Source organism: Sarcophilus harrisii, chromosome 4 (assembly GCF_902635505.1).
Source record: "Sarcophilus harrisii chromosome 4, mSarHar1.11, whole genome shotgun sequence".
Lineage (NCBI taxonomy): Eukaryota > Metazoa > Chordata > Mammalia > Dasyuromorphia > Dasyuridae > Sarcophilus > Sarcophilus harrisii.
Window position 1 is genome coordinate 312,007,253 of NC_045429.1, and position 17,790 is coordinate 312,025,042.

The 17,790-nt window shown below is 33.3% G+C and overlaps 1 protein-coding gene across 4 annotated transcripts in view; it reads right to left on the bottom strand.

The window, feature by feature from the left end:
• LOC100932963 (WD repeat-containing protein 49-like) overlaps positions 1–17,790 on the bottom strand; it is a 119,128-nt gene that overhangs the window by 76,743 nt on the left and 24,595 nt on the right. For all 4 annotated transcript variants that reach the window (XM_031965700.1, XM_031965699.1, XM_031965698.1 and 1 more), the window contains exons 4-5: positions 3,987–4,242; positions 3,215–3,361 (exon numbers count right to left, since the gene is read on the bottom strand). In XM_031965700.1, coding sequence (XP_031821560.1) covers positions 3,215–3,361; positions 3,987–4,242 — 403 coding nt within the window. The remainder of the gene's footprint in view (positions 1–3,214; positions 3,362–3,986; positions 4,243–17,790) is intronic.

A 17,790-nucleotide genomic window follows, 5' to 3' on the forward strand; every position in this document is an offset into this window, starting at 1 on the left:
ATACTGAATTGAAATGTGATGCTACCATTGAAGGTGAGGCTGAACTACATCCTTAAAGTCTGTTTTATGAGTAGTATGCCATGATTTCTGAAAGATACAGAAATGGTTCTTAAGGATAATTCTCCAGAGGCCATTTCCAGAGCTGTCACTAAGGAAGTTGTGTTGTTTGGATTACGACTGCAAAGACCTATGTTCTAGACTTGACATTAGCAAGAGACAAAGAAAATATAATGTATTTCTGGCAATTATTTATTTAAAGGGTCTGCACAATTTTATAGCCCTTTGGGTCCAGTTCCAATTGCTGTACAGAATGGTTGAATTAGGTTGAATTAACTGTACCAAAAGTGCTTTAGTGTCCCAATTTTCCCATATCACTGCCAATTGTTGTCATTTTTCTTTTATGTCATATTAGCTAATCTGATAGGTATGGAGTGATAACTCAGAGCTGTTCCAATCTACATTTCTGTAAAGGGCTGAAACTTCAAAAAGGTGTGCTTGAATTAGACAACAGAGCACTTAAGACTAATTACCTATTTGATGTGACACAATGACTCTATTAGCATATAATTGGATAAATGGCTCTTCTCATTGTTGTTGCTTGCTGAATGTTTGGTGTTGAGATAATCAGAGACAAGGATTGGAAGGTGGAAGGAGAGAGGGCCAGTCACTTGGTGGCCTTATGAGGAGGAGAAAGGCTGGTGACTTAGGACTCCAGAATCAAGGAGACATCTTTGACAAGCCGTGTGGCAGTTTGCCTACCTCCTTCACTTTTCCCCCTATAGACCAAAGACTTTAATTTGTTTTGACTCTGGCTGACCCTGAAGCCCTCCAGGGAGCTAATCCGTACTTTACACATTTCTATAATCAACACTGATTTAGAACATTTTTTCAAATGATTATAGTTTGGATTGTTTCATCTGAAAACTGCATGTTCATATCCTCTCACCATTAATTGAAAAATGACTTCATATAAATTTGACTCAGTTCTCTATTTGAGAAACAAGGCCTTTATCAGAGAAAACTGCTATAAAAGATTTCCTTCCATTTTCTGCTTTACTTCTTGAGTTTGCTATATTATTTGTGCAAATCTCTTCAATATAATGTAATGAAAATTATCCATTTTATTATTTGTTATTATTTAATTATTTATTATTATTATTATTTATTATTATCCTTATCTCTTATTTGTTCCTAAATTCTTTTCTTATCCATAGATATGACAGGTAAACTATTCCAAACTTTCCTAATTTACTTATGGTATCACTCTTTTGATGAAAACAAATACCATTTTGACCTTATCTTGGTATACAGTGTAAGATGTTGCTCTATACCTAAATTCTACTATACTGCTTTCTTGTTTTCCCAGTAGTTTTTGTCAAAAGTTGACTTTTTGTCCCAAGAGCTGGGATCTTTGCATTTATCAAACACTAGATTGCTATGATATTTTCTTGTTTTGTGTACTCAATCTATTCAACTAGTCCACCATTCTATTAGCCAGTACCAGATTCTTTTGATGTTTACGTCTTTGCAATATGGCTCATATGGCTAGATTGTTCTTAATATTAATGCCTTTCTTCTGAGATTATCTTCAGTTTATCCATATTCAATTTATTATTATTTATTCTGACATTTTTATTATATAGTTTTTTGACACCCCAGATGGCTCACTTCAAATCTAGTTCTCTAGTTTAACCTAATGTTTAGTTGGAATCCTACAAAGAAGTGTAAAAATGTTTCTTGTTGGGATACTAAAGGTTATGGAAGGTAGTATTATGGGATTATGGTTCTAGTTTCATTAGTGCCCTTAAAAGCCAATCTGATCTCATATAGGAAAGATAGAGCTGGAGAGAAGCCCTTACATAACTTACGTAAAGTCATGAAGATTGTAAGTACCAGAAGTGAGATGTGAACTTAGGTCCTGTAATTCTAGAGATAGCACGTTCCCACTATACCACATTCTTAACCTATTGAACTTCAAATTTTTCAATAATTTCTGAAGCCCTCTATCTTTCTAATATCTAAGCAAGAGTTCTAACCTTTTTTTTTTTCTTAGATCCCTCTAGCACATTATCTTAGCTTTGACATAGCCAATTATTTGCCTTAGGAAAAGGTAAAACCTAGATCTTTTATGAGAATAACGTTTTAAAGTGAATGTCACATAGAATTAAAGAAAAAATTTAAAGAAAAAAAGGAAAACCAAGTATATTTAAATGCAAATATTGAAACATTTTTTTGAAAGTTCATGGTCCTCAGTTAAGACCCTCTATTTAAAGGAAAAGATATTTAAGACAGTATCAGTCTAGGTTTATTCTCCCAAGATATATACCATATGATTTTGTCATTGATTACATTGAATGCTTTTCAATTGCTTTAATATTTTGTTTTATTTTTGTCTTCTCAAGGATTTCTGAATCTTTTTGTTATTTAGCTGTATACATGACAAGGTAAAATCTATCCTCATAACTTTGATTAGCTGTGTGACTCCAGCCAAATTGCTTAATCTATTTTGCTTCAGTTTTTTCATATATGGATAATACTAGCCTCATAGGCTATGCACCTCATAGGACTGTTGTGAGGATCACATGAGATGAAATTTGATTAGAGTTGGTATACAGTAGGTATTATATAAATGTTAGCTATTATTATTTCAAAGATTATCTATCTTATCTAATCCTTTAATAGATGAAAAAACTTGGGCCTACAGAAGTTAAATGACTTGTTCAAGATAACACATCAAGTTAAGACGTATGTCAACCAGGCCTTTCAGCTCTTAGTCTAGGGTTCTTTCTGGTAGTCTAATTTTTAAGAAAAGGTTTTTCTACTAGGTTTATTCTGCTTAACTAATGTTTTCATTTAAAACTACCTTTTTGTAAGATGTCTTCCAAATTGTATTGAGATGTTACCAATTACTTGTCCTGTGTAGATATTCCAAACCCCTATACCTTACAAAGGCTGGTTAAAGAATATTTTATTTAACTAGAATAGCCTATTTCACAAATGTTCTAGTTAACTAAAACCACTTCCAAACAGCCTGGAGTAAACCAGAAGAAAGGATGGAAACTCTTTTTTACTCCCTGATCACCCCAGTTCTTTCTGGAGTATTGGCAATAGGCTTAATTCTCTCCCATTTTTAATCCTACCTGACCTGGCTTCTACTGGTAGGCCTTGGGGAGCTAACCTAACTTTTGACTTATTAATGTAGGTTCATGCTCACCCGGTTCTGTGAACATTGCCGGATCAAGGGCTTGCCCTGAAAGAAAATGTCCTTGGATCTTTCTGAATGATCTCTATTACTGTATTGAAGTAGCAAATGTGTACAGAACTCACTCCAGTCGACAATATTGTCACGGGCTGTGTGAATCTTCAAAAATAAAAAAAAAACACACACACATCTATGAACAATAAAAACATCTATAGTCATTTTGCCCTCACTTATATAAATGGATGATATTATAAAATGTCCCTTCCCACAAAGGTCAAATATATTCTTGGGAGTTCTTAAGACCTGTAGAACCCATAGAGAAGGATATTTTATTTCCATGGCTGAGATATTTCATAGATTTGAGGCTTGTTAAGGACAGGAGTTAGGAAGGTAGACCATTGCATTCTCTGTTATCCACAACCCCTTTTCAACAGAAACTTTATTGATAACTCAGTTGACAGTCATTGGAGTTAGAACCTTCGGCTACTTAGGTAGAGGCCCAAATCCAGTTTCCAGATAGATATACACTAAATGGGAGGAACAGTGGTGGGAGAGAAGAAGGTAAAAGAAGTGGAGGAAGAAAATGGAAATTTGTCTGTAGAGCAGATGATATTCTTAGTGTAAGCTGGACCACTATATACAATTTCTAGGAGCTACTACTCTATTTCTCCATCCAGAAAATTGCAAAATGCAGAAATATTTTTCCCCTTCCCCTGTTCTGAAGAAATGCTCAATTCCTAGTTGTCAGTCAATAGTGATAGCTTTAAAGTCTGAAAAAGGATACCTTGTTGAAAAGTAGCTCTGTTTGTCCATTCCAGTACTCTGAACCCAGCAGCTCAGTCAGCGCATTCTTGAAATCCTGGAGAGTCAAACTTCCTGATGGATATGATGTCTCCTTTTTGGAGAGTAAATTGCAATCAGGATCCCACTCAACTTCTTCTGTGCCTCCTCTATTTGGAGCTGTAAAGAGCTGCTCCAAGCGTTTCAGATGACTTAGGTGTAGCTTATCTTCCAGACAGTTTTCTTCACTCTGTTGAGGGCTAATAATAATAATAACTGATACCAATATAACACTTTACAAGAATTACCTAGTTTGATCCTCACCAAAATATTATAAGAGATAAGTATTACAGGCATTATCATCCCCTTTTTATGGATGAGGGAATAGATTGAAAAATTTATTTAACTGACAAGTTATATAGTTAGTAAGTGTCTAGACAAAATTTAGAACCCACATTTTCTGACTGTGCTTCTAGTACTTTGCTTCCATGCCATTTTTCCTCTTGAGTTAGAAAGGAAGAAGTTAAAAAACAAATAAACCAACTCTGAACAGTGTAGAAGAATTCCACAAAGTTGAGTGGAAACCCAAACTGTATGTTGCCTTGGGCTAATGCAATGAAAATGTTGTACACCTTAGGAAAGGGATTGGAGAATCAGTTAAAGATACTATATACATTTTCTTATATTTTTTTGACCTATATTTCACTCAACTCAGAGATTCCACAAAGGGGCTACATAATCTTTTCTGTTCCCTGACCTCTACCCAGACCAGAGAAAATATCAATGGGCTAAGGCGCAAGAGACTTCTCATTCAATGTCTCTCTCTATACTACATAACCCAAACCCACCAATCTTGGAGGTGCAATTAAGGTAATTAAGAGTCAGTACTGCTTACCTTTGTCACATAACACCATCGCATGTGTATGTGTGTGTGTATACTCTGTTGACAATACAATTCATTTCCACATTTTTGGTTAAGATGGACATGTGAAAGATGTCTGAGGATCCCAATTTTTCTATACATATCTTAGGGCATATCTTGAAAAGGACAATAGATAGAATAAGGATAATGAAAACTGAAAAGAGACAAAAGTAAATCCATCAAGTTCAGAAACTGTATAAGGTCAAAAGTTGATTGAAGCTGAGAAAAGGACATACCAGGGAAGTGAACATAAGCCCTGATAAATGGACTTGTATCTTGTAGGAGCTAAAAAAGAGACTACATAATAGAAAATATGTGGAAGCATAATAGAATGTAGAAAAAAAAAAGAAGTATTATGGGTTTAAAAAAAGATAAAAAGATACACCCAGATAGAGTGCAGCTAAGTCCTAATAAATACAAATAATGAATCCCTTGAATTGTCTGCATGTATTCAAATTCACAGTTTGAAATTTTAATTATGTAAAATATGGTCGCTGTTTCCAGTCCAATGGAAATGTTCAGTGTGAATCTGAAAAATGTAACCACTTGAGAGGATTTATTATTCATATTGAGACCTAGTTATAATTCCATAAATTATAAACAGATCCTAAGAGAAAGAATGAATTAGTGGCAAGAAACACAAAAATGGATTGAAGTTGTGAAGCAGGAGATGAAAAAAAAAAAACAAAATTAGGACTTAAAGAAGGACTTTGGAGGAAAAAAATAGAGGAAAAGAAATAGCTTAGAAAAGAAAGTTAAAAAAAACAAACCTTTACGAAGAGATATAATCTGTGAAAAATATAATCAGTATTCAATATGCCAAGATACTACAAAGTCAAAAGCTTTTTTTTAAAGAGCAAAGTGTTAAATATTTGTTATTAAAAATAAAACAATCCAAAAGAAGTCACCTAGGAAATAGGTTTTGGAGGAAACAGGTTTGGAAATAGGTTTGGATAATTCAAGAATTATCGAACTCCCTGAAAATCATGATCAATCCCAAAACCTACTCTACATCTTTTCTTTCTTTCTTTCTTTTTCTTTCTTTCTTTCTTTCTTTCTTTCTTTCTTTCTTTCTTTCTTTCTTTCTTTCTTTCTTTCTTTCTTCTATCTGTCTGTCTATCTGTCTGTTTAATATCTAGTGATAATAATACAAAGCAAAAGTTTTTAGAGGGGTTAAAACTAGGATGTAATGTTTAAATAGAAAGAATGCACTGATCACCTCCTGAAACAAACCACAAGTTTGGACACATGTAGGAATATTGTTATTAAAAGTCAGAATTTCCAAATTAAAAGATACTGCAAGCACATCCAGAAAGACTTCAAGTAAAAGATTCGCAGTTGGGATCCATATAAAATTATGCTACTAGTATTAAAAAGGGAAGAAAATCTTGGGAATGCACTATCCCAAAAGGCAAAAGATACAACGAAGGTAAAGTTATTCCTATAAAACTGAGTATAATCATGTATGGGAAAAATGAACTATTATTAAAATAGAGAATTTTTAAATATTCCTGATGAAAACACTTTAAAATATAGAGGAATTAATAGAAACCTAGATAGGGATTTAAAATGAAGTGCAAATATGGAGTGATAATTCAAGAAAACAAAACACAAGCAAACAACATCTTTCAGAACCTCCCAAACACTGAGCTAGCTCTGGTAAAACATGCATCAACCTCACCATTTATGTGTACATCCCTGGTAAATATCCTGGTAACTTAAATGAATCTATCCACGATGTTCAAAATTTCTCCATTCTGCTTATAAATGATGTGATGTTGGTTGGTGGAGAAGTTGTGTTTTCTTGTTAATTGTTAGGTGCAAATTCGCACAAGATTCATACTTTGTTGTACTTCATCTTTAGAGGCTGCATTGAGTGTATAATCATCTGTGAACAAAAAAAAATCATGCACCAAATCTCCTTCCATTTTAGTTTTGCCTTGTAGACTTTTCAAATTAAATAATTTACCATCAGTATGATAGCAGACCTTAATGCTGTTCTTGTCCTTGCTGAAGAAGTCTGACATTAGTAAAAAAAATCATTCTAGAGAACGTGGGAGCAAGTACAGAGCTTTGCACTACTCAATTAGTGAGTGAGAAAATACCAGAGTATTATCTAGTATTCAGAATCCAGAAAAGCATTGCTATCATGAAATTGATTGGCAATACTAATGAATTCTTTAAACAGCCAATTTTTACACAATTTTCCACAAGCCCTCACAAATGACAGTATTAAAGGCCTTGCTCAGATCAACAATATTGTATACAGACCTATGTTCTGCTACTGACATTTCTTCTGGAATTTTTGAGCAGAAAACACCATACAGATCATTCTTCAACCCTTTTTGAAGCCACAGAAGTTCTCAGGTACATGACCATCTTCCAGGTGAAGGATCATTCCATTAAGGATGACTCTGACAAAAATCTTGTCAGCAGTGATTAAGAGAGTGACCCTGCTATGATTATCACAGGACAATTAATTTCCTTTACCTTTATAAGGATGGATAATGGAGGTATCCTTGAACTCTTGGAGGATAATCTTTTTTTGCAATATAGCCCAGAAAATTTCAGGCAGCTTTTTTATGAGCAATAGACTCCCTGCCTTGTAAATCTCAGTTGGAATAGAATCAGGACCAGGCACTTTGCCACACAGAAGTAGCCTAATGGTAATCAAATCCTCTTCTTCAGCTGGAATTTGAGCTAGAGAGGAATTTACTTCAATCTGAAGTATATGGTCAGTGGCTCCAACATTGATTGATAAAGATCTGTTGAGAACACAGTGGAAATGTTCAACTCTTCTCCCTTTTCCCTACTCAGTGTTGCTCCATCAGCACTGAGTATTTGGATGAACTATAAGTCTTTGATCCATAAACAGCCTTCTGGGCATCATAAAAATGCTTTGGATTGTTACTATCATCAAAACACTGAATTTCATTTGCCTTCTTACTGAGTAAATAATCCTGTAACTCTTGAAGCTTCACTTGCTAAATGTTGTCTTCTTAGAAACAGATGAGCTATCCTGCTGGTAAATCCTACGGAATTCCTGTTTTTTATTTAGCAGGTTCTGAATTTCCCTATCATCAATGTCAAACTAGTCTTGATGTTTGTGAGTATTCTGACTCAGATAAGCAAAAACACAATGCTATACACCAAATCTGAGAAAACTATCCATTCCTTTTCTGTTCTACTGTTGTCAACTGTGTGTTGGCTCAGCTGTCCCTTCAAGTTAGCACAAACTGTTCCTGCTCAAAGAAGCACTCTAGTCTACTGAAATTAAGTTGTATCTTCGTCATCTTATCTTGAAGCAACTGCTTTTACTGAATGAGAATGTTAAGCTTGGAGAGGATAAGTTTATCATCAGTCCAGCACTCTGTGCCACACATTGCCTTTGTTATTCTCACTTCTTGTCTCTTCTCTTTTCTGTGATGTAGTCTATTAAATGCCAATTTTTGCTGACATGATGTATCTGTGAAGTTTTATTGCATTGAGGTATATGGAAGACAGTATTGGTGATGGGAAAGCCATGAGATGCACAAGTTTTCAGTAAAAAAATGACCATTACTCTTGCTGTTTCCAACTCCATTCCTCCCAAGGACTCCCTGTCATGTTGGGTGGTCTGACTATTCTTGCATCAAAGTCACCCAGAATTACAAGCTTGTCTTCTTTAGGCACATTGGTGATTAGGGTCTCCAAGTCTTTATAAAATTTTTATTTGACTTCATCAAGGCTTATCATAGTGGGAGCACATGCAATGATAATGGGGGCATGATGCTTTCCTGAGAGTGGCAATCATATTGTCATATGCCTATAATTTGCTGTTTTTAGTATGCATGGAAGCTTGTTGACTAGATTACTTTTGATAGCAAAACCTATGTCTTTTCATTGTGACTATTCCAGAAACTTCAATAAGCTGGATTTTATTTGCCAGCCTTGTTTCAACTCAGGGCTGCTATTTGGAAATGATATTTGCTGAGTTCTCTTGCAACAGGAGCTGTTTGTCTTTCAGATTTATTGTTGTCCACAAGTTTAGTGTTGTCCATAAGTCTGTGCACATCCCATGTACTGAGTCAAATTATCATTGAAAAAAAGTGTGTTTTTTTACATTTTTTTTGTCTGTGTGTTTGACCACAGAGTGAGTTGTCTTCCTGCTGTAGTAAGCAGATCAGAGTTGAGTGAAGATTTAAGGCACCTTCTCAGATCCCTTTCTCATACCAGGAGGTAAACAGTGTGGTCCTTTAAAAAGATTGCTGTGACACCCTTGGGGCTACTAAATCTCTCAGCTGTTTCCAGTGAAAATATGACTCTATAATCTGGGTTGCCTATGTGCAGGGTTTTGACCATGGCTCCCAGTTTATCTATACATGATGTTTCATTACATCATTACATTATTTTGTTGCCACAAAACTCTGAGATAAGTAAAAATGGCAAAATGGTAGGGGTGTTGTCTTTTGATTCATGCATAAATTGGATTTAAGTGACACAGAGTTGCTTAAAATCATTGTCATCATTTTCTCTTACAGAGTCCTCCAAGTCCAGTGACAAGACAAAGTCGAGATTACTAGTGATGGCTTAGGATTCAGTGGATGAGAACAGCTAGATGGCACAGTGGATAGAGTACTGGCCCTGGAGTGAGGTCTGGTCCCATACACTTCCTAGCTGTGTGATCCTGACAAGTCATTTAATCCCAATTGCCTCAGGAAAAAAAAAAAGATGCAGTGGATGATCTTGGTATCTTCAATATCTAAACAAACTCTAAATGCTCGACAATGCCTACTTTAGTAGACTTTTAACAGCCTTGATGGCTATTGGAAGAATTGTTACCATCTGTCTGTCCTACTGGAGGAAGTCTTCACATACTTGGGATAGATACTCCTTTGACTCACCAAAGGGTTTGAGATTTCTCAGTTACCCTCAATCTGTTAGTTCTTCTGCCAAAATAGCTTATTATGCCTTACTGTGCCAGCTATGCATCCTGCAGCCTCTTGGAGTCACAATGAGAATTGGGTGAATCAGGTAAATCCTAAAGATGGAAAGCAGCCTTGAAAAAGGCTTGGCAGCCCTCACAACAAAAATGATAGCCTTTCTTGAACATACCTTACAATCCATTCAGGGAAATAGACATATATAGGGAGAAGAAAGAGGTGATTTTTAAGATCAGAGTCATGGAAGGAATGGAAACAAGATGAGCAAATATTTGGAGAATGGATTATAAAAGAGGGATTAAAAGATAAAGTAGAAGAGTCAAAGACTGAGGTCTGAGTAAAGAGAGGAGGGGAAGAGGTATAGGAATGGACCATTTATTTTAGTTATAGATATATATTGTGAAGGAAAGTATAAAATTGACAATTACATGTGCGAATATAAATAGCCTTAACTCACTCATAAACTAGAGAGAAGCAAAATAGATTAGAAAACAATTCAAAATTATATTGTTTATAGGAAAAATATTTGAAATACATAGATTCACAGATTTAAAATGAGAGGCCAGGGAAGAATCTTCTGTGTCTCATGCAACTTTAAAGTAGCAGAGGGTGGCAATCATAATCTCAATCTATTAAAATAGATATAGATAAAAGGGATAAAATGGGAAATTAATTATATTCAAAAGAACTGATACAATGAAGTAATAGTGCTTTCTTTGTATATAAATATGAATATGTATATATATAATATATACATATGAAATATTCACTGTAGCATCTAAGTACTTAAAAAAAGTTAATTGAATTACAAAAAAGAAAGAAGAAAGCAAAACTTCAATAATTGTGGATCTATCTATGTGTGCCCCTTTCAGAATTAGACAATTTTAACAAAGAGATAAGGAAAGAAATTAAATACCTGAAAGGAATTTTTAGAAGAATTAGATACAAAAGTTTTCTTGTGACTACTCATTGAGAATAAAAGGAATAAACTTGTGTATATATATCTATGTTATCTATCTGTCATCTACAACATGATGGTACCTCTATAAAAATCCACCATGTACTAGGTCTAAAAACCTTAAACAAATTCAGAAGAACAAAAAAAACCAAAATTCATCCTTTTCTAGTTATAGCAATAAAAATTATAATTGGTCAAGGGCATGCAAAGAAAAGAAGAATTCAAAATGTAAATGTAGAATAATTTAATGCTAAATAATTGACACATTTAAGAACAAAACATATAAACAATTATAATTTAATCAAAGAAAATTACGATATGGCAATATTCCAAAACTTTTGGGATATTTCCAAGGAAGAGAATTCATAAGAAATGAAGAAGAAATGAACAAAGCTTTTGACATGCTATCTCATATTAATTATTTTCTTTGAGAAAATTTTCACAAACTATTTTGTCTATATGTGAACAAATATAGAGCTGATTGTTAGACTTTCAAAATAAGCATTTCTATCTTGGGAATAGGCAGAGGCTATTTTTGATTGCCTATAGTTAAGAAAGTGATGAGGGAAAAAATTAAAAGAAGATTAAACTTCACTAAGGCATGTCATGTATTTGTTTCTTGTTTCAGAGAACTGGTTTTTAACATTTTCTAGCATACATTGGTTTTCAAATGATATCAAGGGGAAAGTAAAGATGTCCATTGTCATTACTATATTTGATATAATTCCAGAAATACTGACTGTATCAATATGATGAGAAAGAAATTAAAGGAATAATCATAAGTAAAGAGGAAATAAAATGATCATGTATTGAAAATAAATGTGATGTATTATTTAATGACTCTCTAGGAATCAAATTAAAATTCAGTGAATAAATTAATAACTTTAGTAAAATATGAGGATATATATATATATATATATATACTAAACATACATAAGCTTGTTTCTTTGTATCTTACCAAAACAATACAGTAGCAGGTAGGAAAGACGTAGGAAAATTTTCTTCCAAAGTGAATATAAAATATCTAGAATATCTAGGAATATCTGAAATGATCCACAGTGGAATTATAAAACTATAGCTATAGAATATTTTTTGTTGAAAAAAGTACAGTTGTAAATAGATATACCAATTGCTTATGACTGGAATGTGCCAATATCATAAAATTACAATACTATCTATATTATTTGATAGGCTCAATGACATACCGATCAGACTATCAAAGGGTTATTTGATACAACTAAACAATACTAACTAAACTCATCTGGAGGAATAAAAGGTGAATAATCTCAAGGAAAAAAAGAAAAGAAAAAAGGGGGAAGAAAAGGATTTAAAAATACAATATCTCAAATTAGATGAATCACTGAAACTATTTGGCACTGGTTTAAAAATAGAAAAATTGATCAAAATGAAACAGAATATGTATACAATGTCAGAAAAACATCAAGCATTTTACCATCTTTCATAAACTCAACAACTGCCACTACAAGAAGAAAACAAATCACAATAAAACTTACAGGAAAAATTGAATTCATTTTAAGTTAGGTGGTTTCAGAAAGGTACAGTGTGTGATTTGTTTTTATTTGCATTTATTTGTTATAAGGGAGAGCTTTCATTATTTTGAGGTGGGGGAGAATTTTTGTGATAGTTGGAGCATAGTTATAATAATATCAAAAAATAAAGAAGGGATAAATTACCAATGAACTATTTAAAAATGAACAGTAGAAAACAAAACATCAGGAGACAATATTATTAGAACTATTGTGTAAATAATTAATATTTATTTTTAAAAGCTGTATATAATAGTCACAATGTCAATCTCAATGTAATACAGAATTTCCCCTTTCTGTTCATTTTTGTATTATAAAAATGTTCATTTTTATGATGCTTATCAAGTTCATAATCAAAAAAAAAATAACCTCCCAAAACTATTTTGAAGTAAAAAGAAGAAAAAAGGAACCTTACCAGAGCACTAGTGGCATAGTGGATAGAATGCTGGTCTTAGAGTCAGGAAAACTTATTTTCATGAGTTCAATTCTGACCTCACACACCTATTACCTGTGTGACTCTGGGCAAATCATTTAATCTTACCTGCCTCATTTCCTTATCTGAAAACTGAACTGGAGAAGAAAATGACAAACTATTCCAATATCTTTGCTAAGAAAACCCCAAATGGGGTCACAAAGAGTTGATTTACTATGTTATAACATTGCTGCTGATTCTTTTTTTATGTAAAATCCAAGATGTGATAGAGTTTTTTCTTCTTATTATTCTCTCGGCTCTTTTCCTTTTATTCTGATTTCTTTTGATTTTTAAGCTATATGCACTCATGACTGAGTGTATAAATTCAGATTTTAACCTCAAGTTTTGGTTTCTGGCCATTTATTCATTCAACCAACAAGCTTTTATCTCTCTTTGTAACAGTAATGCTTATTGTTTGACATGTCATAGAATTGACATGCCATAGAAATGACTATTGGATTCCATTCTGCTGGTGTCGACAATTTTTGTCTATTTTGCCTTCTTAGTGTCTCTTGCATACATTTTTTTTCTCTTTACTCATTTGCATTTTTCCATAACAGAATGAAAAAGGATTTGGGAAGAACTTGGACTGAAATTTCATTCTAGAGTGAAAATAAAGACAGTGCTGATAATCATATCCTCATTATGATTGAGGTACAAGGTAGCAAAGATGAATTCAAACACTCATATGAAAGAAGGCTTCCAATTTTCAAATGGTACTAAAGATTCTGAGTTCAGGTAACAGTGATGACTTTCAGTGTATAGTCAAAATACCTAAATAAGCCTCTCCTAAAGATAGGAGTAGGTTCCCAGATTTACAGTTCCATTATGCTTCAAGAAAAAATCAACTGTAGACAAAATTGTTGTCTGTGGGAGGTTAGGGTCAAGTGGAAAGGAACTAAAGCCAGTTTGTAATTAAGTATACTCAGAAGGCAGAGAAAATTATTCTTTGTTCCCTCCCTGAAGATGTACTTGATCTTTGCAGTTTGTAGAGAAGTAGAGATAGCTTATTGCAATAGTCCAGAATTGAAACATTTGTTGGGACAGGTGAATAGAAAAACACCAAAGAAATCTGAGGTTCTTTAGTAATAACTAAAATTCTCATAGTCCTTTAATATTTATTAAGAATCTTGTCTGAGTCTTTCAACAACCCTTTTATCCAATCTTCCCTGGGCATTTACAAAATAGTAATTTTGTCCCTTCCTGACCAATTCTAATGTATTCTACACAGTGGTTGTTTCAAACTCTCTCTTTTAGAGTCACCTATACCCTACTTCCACATACCTTCTCAGCAGAGGATCATGCCAATAATCTACAAAGAAGAAACAAAACACAACAACCCCCCCCAAATAAACAACCCCTCTAAGGTTATCCATTTGATTTCCCTTTCTCTATTAGTTCCACCCTTAAATTACTTTAGCATCATATTTCATTCACTCCTTTTTTGTTTCAATCTCAGAGAATAATAGTTTTCCTTACTAATACCCAGTACTCCTCTTGTGCCATGGGCACCATCTCATCACTTCTATGGCAGTTTTCCCTTGTCATTATTCCCTCACTCTATAATTTTTAATTTTATCTATTGGTTCTTTTCTTGGTTCCTACAAACAAATTTTCCCTATCTGGAATAACTTCCCATGACTCAATTATTCCTTGAAGCTCTTGTCCTATAACTTTCTTCCTCTTTATTATTTAACTTCTGTCTTTATTTATTACTTAAACTTTCTCATTTCTTGACCTCTTTGTAAAATGGCTTTTGTGTCCTTCATTGAAAGTGCTCTAAAATCATCTTTGCTTTCTTTGCTCCTAAAGACAAGTCTTTTCTCATTTCTTCTTTGTTGTGATGTCTCTGTAGCATATGATAAAATTGATCATCTTTTTCTTCTGAATACTTTCTCTTCCTTGGATTTCTTTGACATTGCTCCACTATGATATGGTTTGTTAATTTATCATCCATGTCCCATTTCCCATGTACAGAGGTAACTTAAGTTCTCTCCAGGGCCCTCTATTATTGTCGCTCTTCTTTGACTTTGTGCTCTCACCAGTTCCCATTGGTTCAACTATTTTCTTTATGTACAAGACGACCAATCTATATAAACATTTCTCATTACTCCTATGAACTTCATTGCTATTATTCTAACACTCTTTTGGACATCTTAATCAAAATATTTCATAGGCCTATTAAACTCAGCAAATCCAAAATAGAACTTAATTATAAAGAAGGGAAAGGGACCTGTATGTGCACGAATGTTTGTGGCAGCCCTTTTTGTAGTGGCTAGAAACTGGAAACTGAATGGATGTCCATCAGTTGGAGAATGGCTGAATAAATTGTGGTATATGAAAATTATGGAATATTACTGTTCTGTAAGAAATGACCAACAGGATGATTTCAGAAAGGCCTGGAGAGACTTACACGAACTGATGCTGAGTGAAATGAGCAGGACCAGGAGATCATTATATACTTCAACAACAATACTAGATGATGACCAGTTCTGATGGATCAGGCCATCCTCAGCAACAAGATCAACCAAATCATTTCTAATGGAGCAGTAATGAACTGAACCAGCTATACCCAGAAAAAGAACTCTGGGGGATGACTAAAAACCATTACATTGAATTCCCAATCCCTATATTTATGCACACCTGCATTTTTGATTTCCTTCACAAGCTAATTGTACAATAATTCAGAGTCTGATTCTTTTTGTACAGCAAAATAATGTTTTGGTCATGTATACTTATTATGTATCTAAGTTATATTTTAATATATTTAACATCTACTGGTCATCCTGCCATTTAGGGGAGGGGGTGGGGGGGGGGATAAGAGGTGAAAAGTTGGAACAAGAGGTTTGGCAATTGTTAATGCTGTAAAGTTACCCATGTATATATCCTGTAAATAAAAGGCTATTAAATTAAAAAAAAAAAAAAAAAAAAACAAAATAGAACTTATTATCTCTTCTCAACCACTTGATCTTTATTCTAATATTCCTTTTTTTTTTTTTTTTTTTTTGGAAAAAGTTTATTTACTTTCAAAACCAAGGAAACATTTTTAACCCTTTATTTTCAATTACCCCCTGTATCTGATCAACTGCAAATTCTTGTTTGTTTGCCTCTTCAGTGTCTCTTACATACATTCTCTTGTCTTTACTCACAACATAACCACAAAAATCCAGGCACCATTCATCTTGTATCTAGACTAATAAAACAGTCTCCAAATTTACATCCATCCTTTAAACAGCTTTCCAATTTATATTCATAAAGCACAGATATAACTTTGTCAGAAATTTTCTCAAGAAACTTTATTGACACCTCATTGCTTTAGTAATAATAAATGGACTATGGAATTTAAAGCCTTTTATAATATAACTCCAGTTAGGAGTCACATTTAACTGAAAATGACTTACTAGAGTAATTATACACTAATAACCTATTTACACTTTAATCTGCAGTTAAATCTATTTGCTTATTGTTCCATATGGAGGATGATGAAGGCTTTTAAAAATAGCTAAAAAAAAGAAAAAAAATGAAGAAATTAGAATAGGCAACAAATGAACAAAAATATTTTTTGCAGATGGTATTTGCAGATGGTATATGATGGTATTTTCAGACAATCAACTAAAAAACTACTAGAAGTAATTGACAACTCTAGCAAAGTTGCAGAATATGAAATAAATGCACATACATTATCAACATTTCTGTGTTACCATCAAAGCTTAGGTGCCAGAGATAGGGAAATCCATTAAAAATAATTGTAGACAATATAAAATATCAGTGAGTCTACCTGCCAAGACAAAGTCAGGAGATGTACAAATACAATTACAAAACACTTTTCATACAATGAAGTTAGATCTACAATTGGAAAAATATCAATTGTTCATGGATAGGTTGAGCTAATATAATTAAAATGACAATTCTACCTAAATTGGTCTACTAGTTCAGTGCCATACTAATCAAAATACCAAAAAAAAAAATCACTTCATAGGGTTAGAAAAAATCATAACAAAATTTATGTACATGAATAAAAGGTCAAGAATATTTTAAAAATTTAATGAAAAAAATGCAAAGAGAAGTGGCCTAGCCATACCAGACCTAACACTATTATAAAGTAGTAGTTATAAAAATCATTTGGTACTGAATAAGAAGTAGAATAGTGTTTCAGTGGAATAGGTTAGGTGCACAAGACACAATAGTTAAATACTATAGGAATCTAGTGTTTGATAAATTTAAGGACTCCAACTTCTGAAATGAAAACTCACTATTTGACAAAAACTTCAGGGAAAACAGGAAAATAATATGGCAAAAGTAGGCATTGATAAACATCTCACACTCTATATAAAGAGAAGGTCCAAATAAATGCATAATTTAGACATAAAGGATGATACTATAAGCAAATTAGGAGGGCAAAGGATTGTCTCCCTGTCAGATCTGTTGAAAAGGGAGAAATTTATGGTCAAAGAAAAGCTAGAGAACATTATGAAATGCAAAATGGATAATCTTGATTACATTAAATTAAAAAGGGTTTTCACAAACAAAATCAATACAGCCAAAATTAGAAGGAAAGTAGAAAGCTGGGAAAAATTTTACAGCCAATGTTTCTGATAACGAACTCATTTCTAAAACAGAGAACTGAGTGAAATTCATAAGAAAATAAATAATATTTCAATTGATAAATGGTCAAAAGACAATTTTTAGACAATGAATTAATGTCATTTGTAGTCAAATGAAAAACTTCTATAAATCACTATTGATTAGAGAAATGTAAATTAAGACAACTCTGTGGTACCACTTCACACCTCTCAGACTGACTAAGATGACAAGGGAAAAAATGGTGATAAATGTTGGAGGGGATGTCGGAAAACTAAACCTCTAATGCATTGTTGGTGAAGTTGTGAACTGATCCAATCATTCTGGACAGCAATTTGGAACTTTGTCCAAAGGGCTATCCACTGTGCATACTCTTTGATCCAGCAGTATCTTTACTGGGTCTATA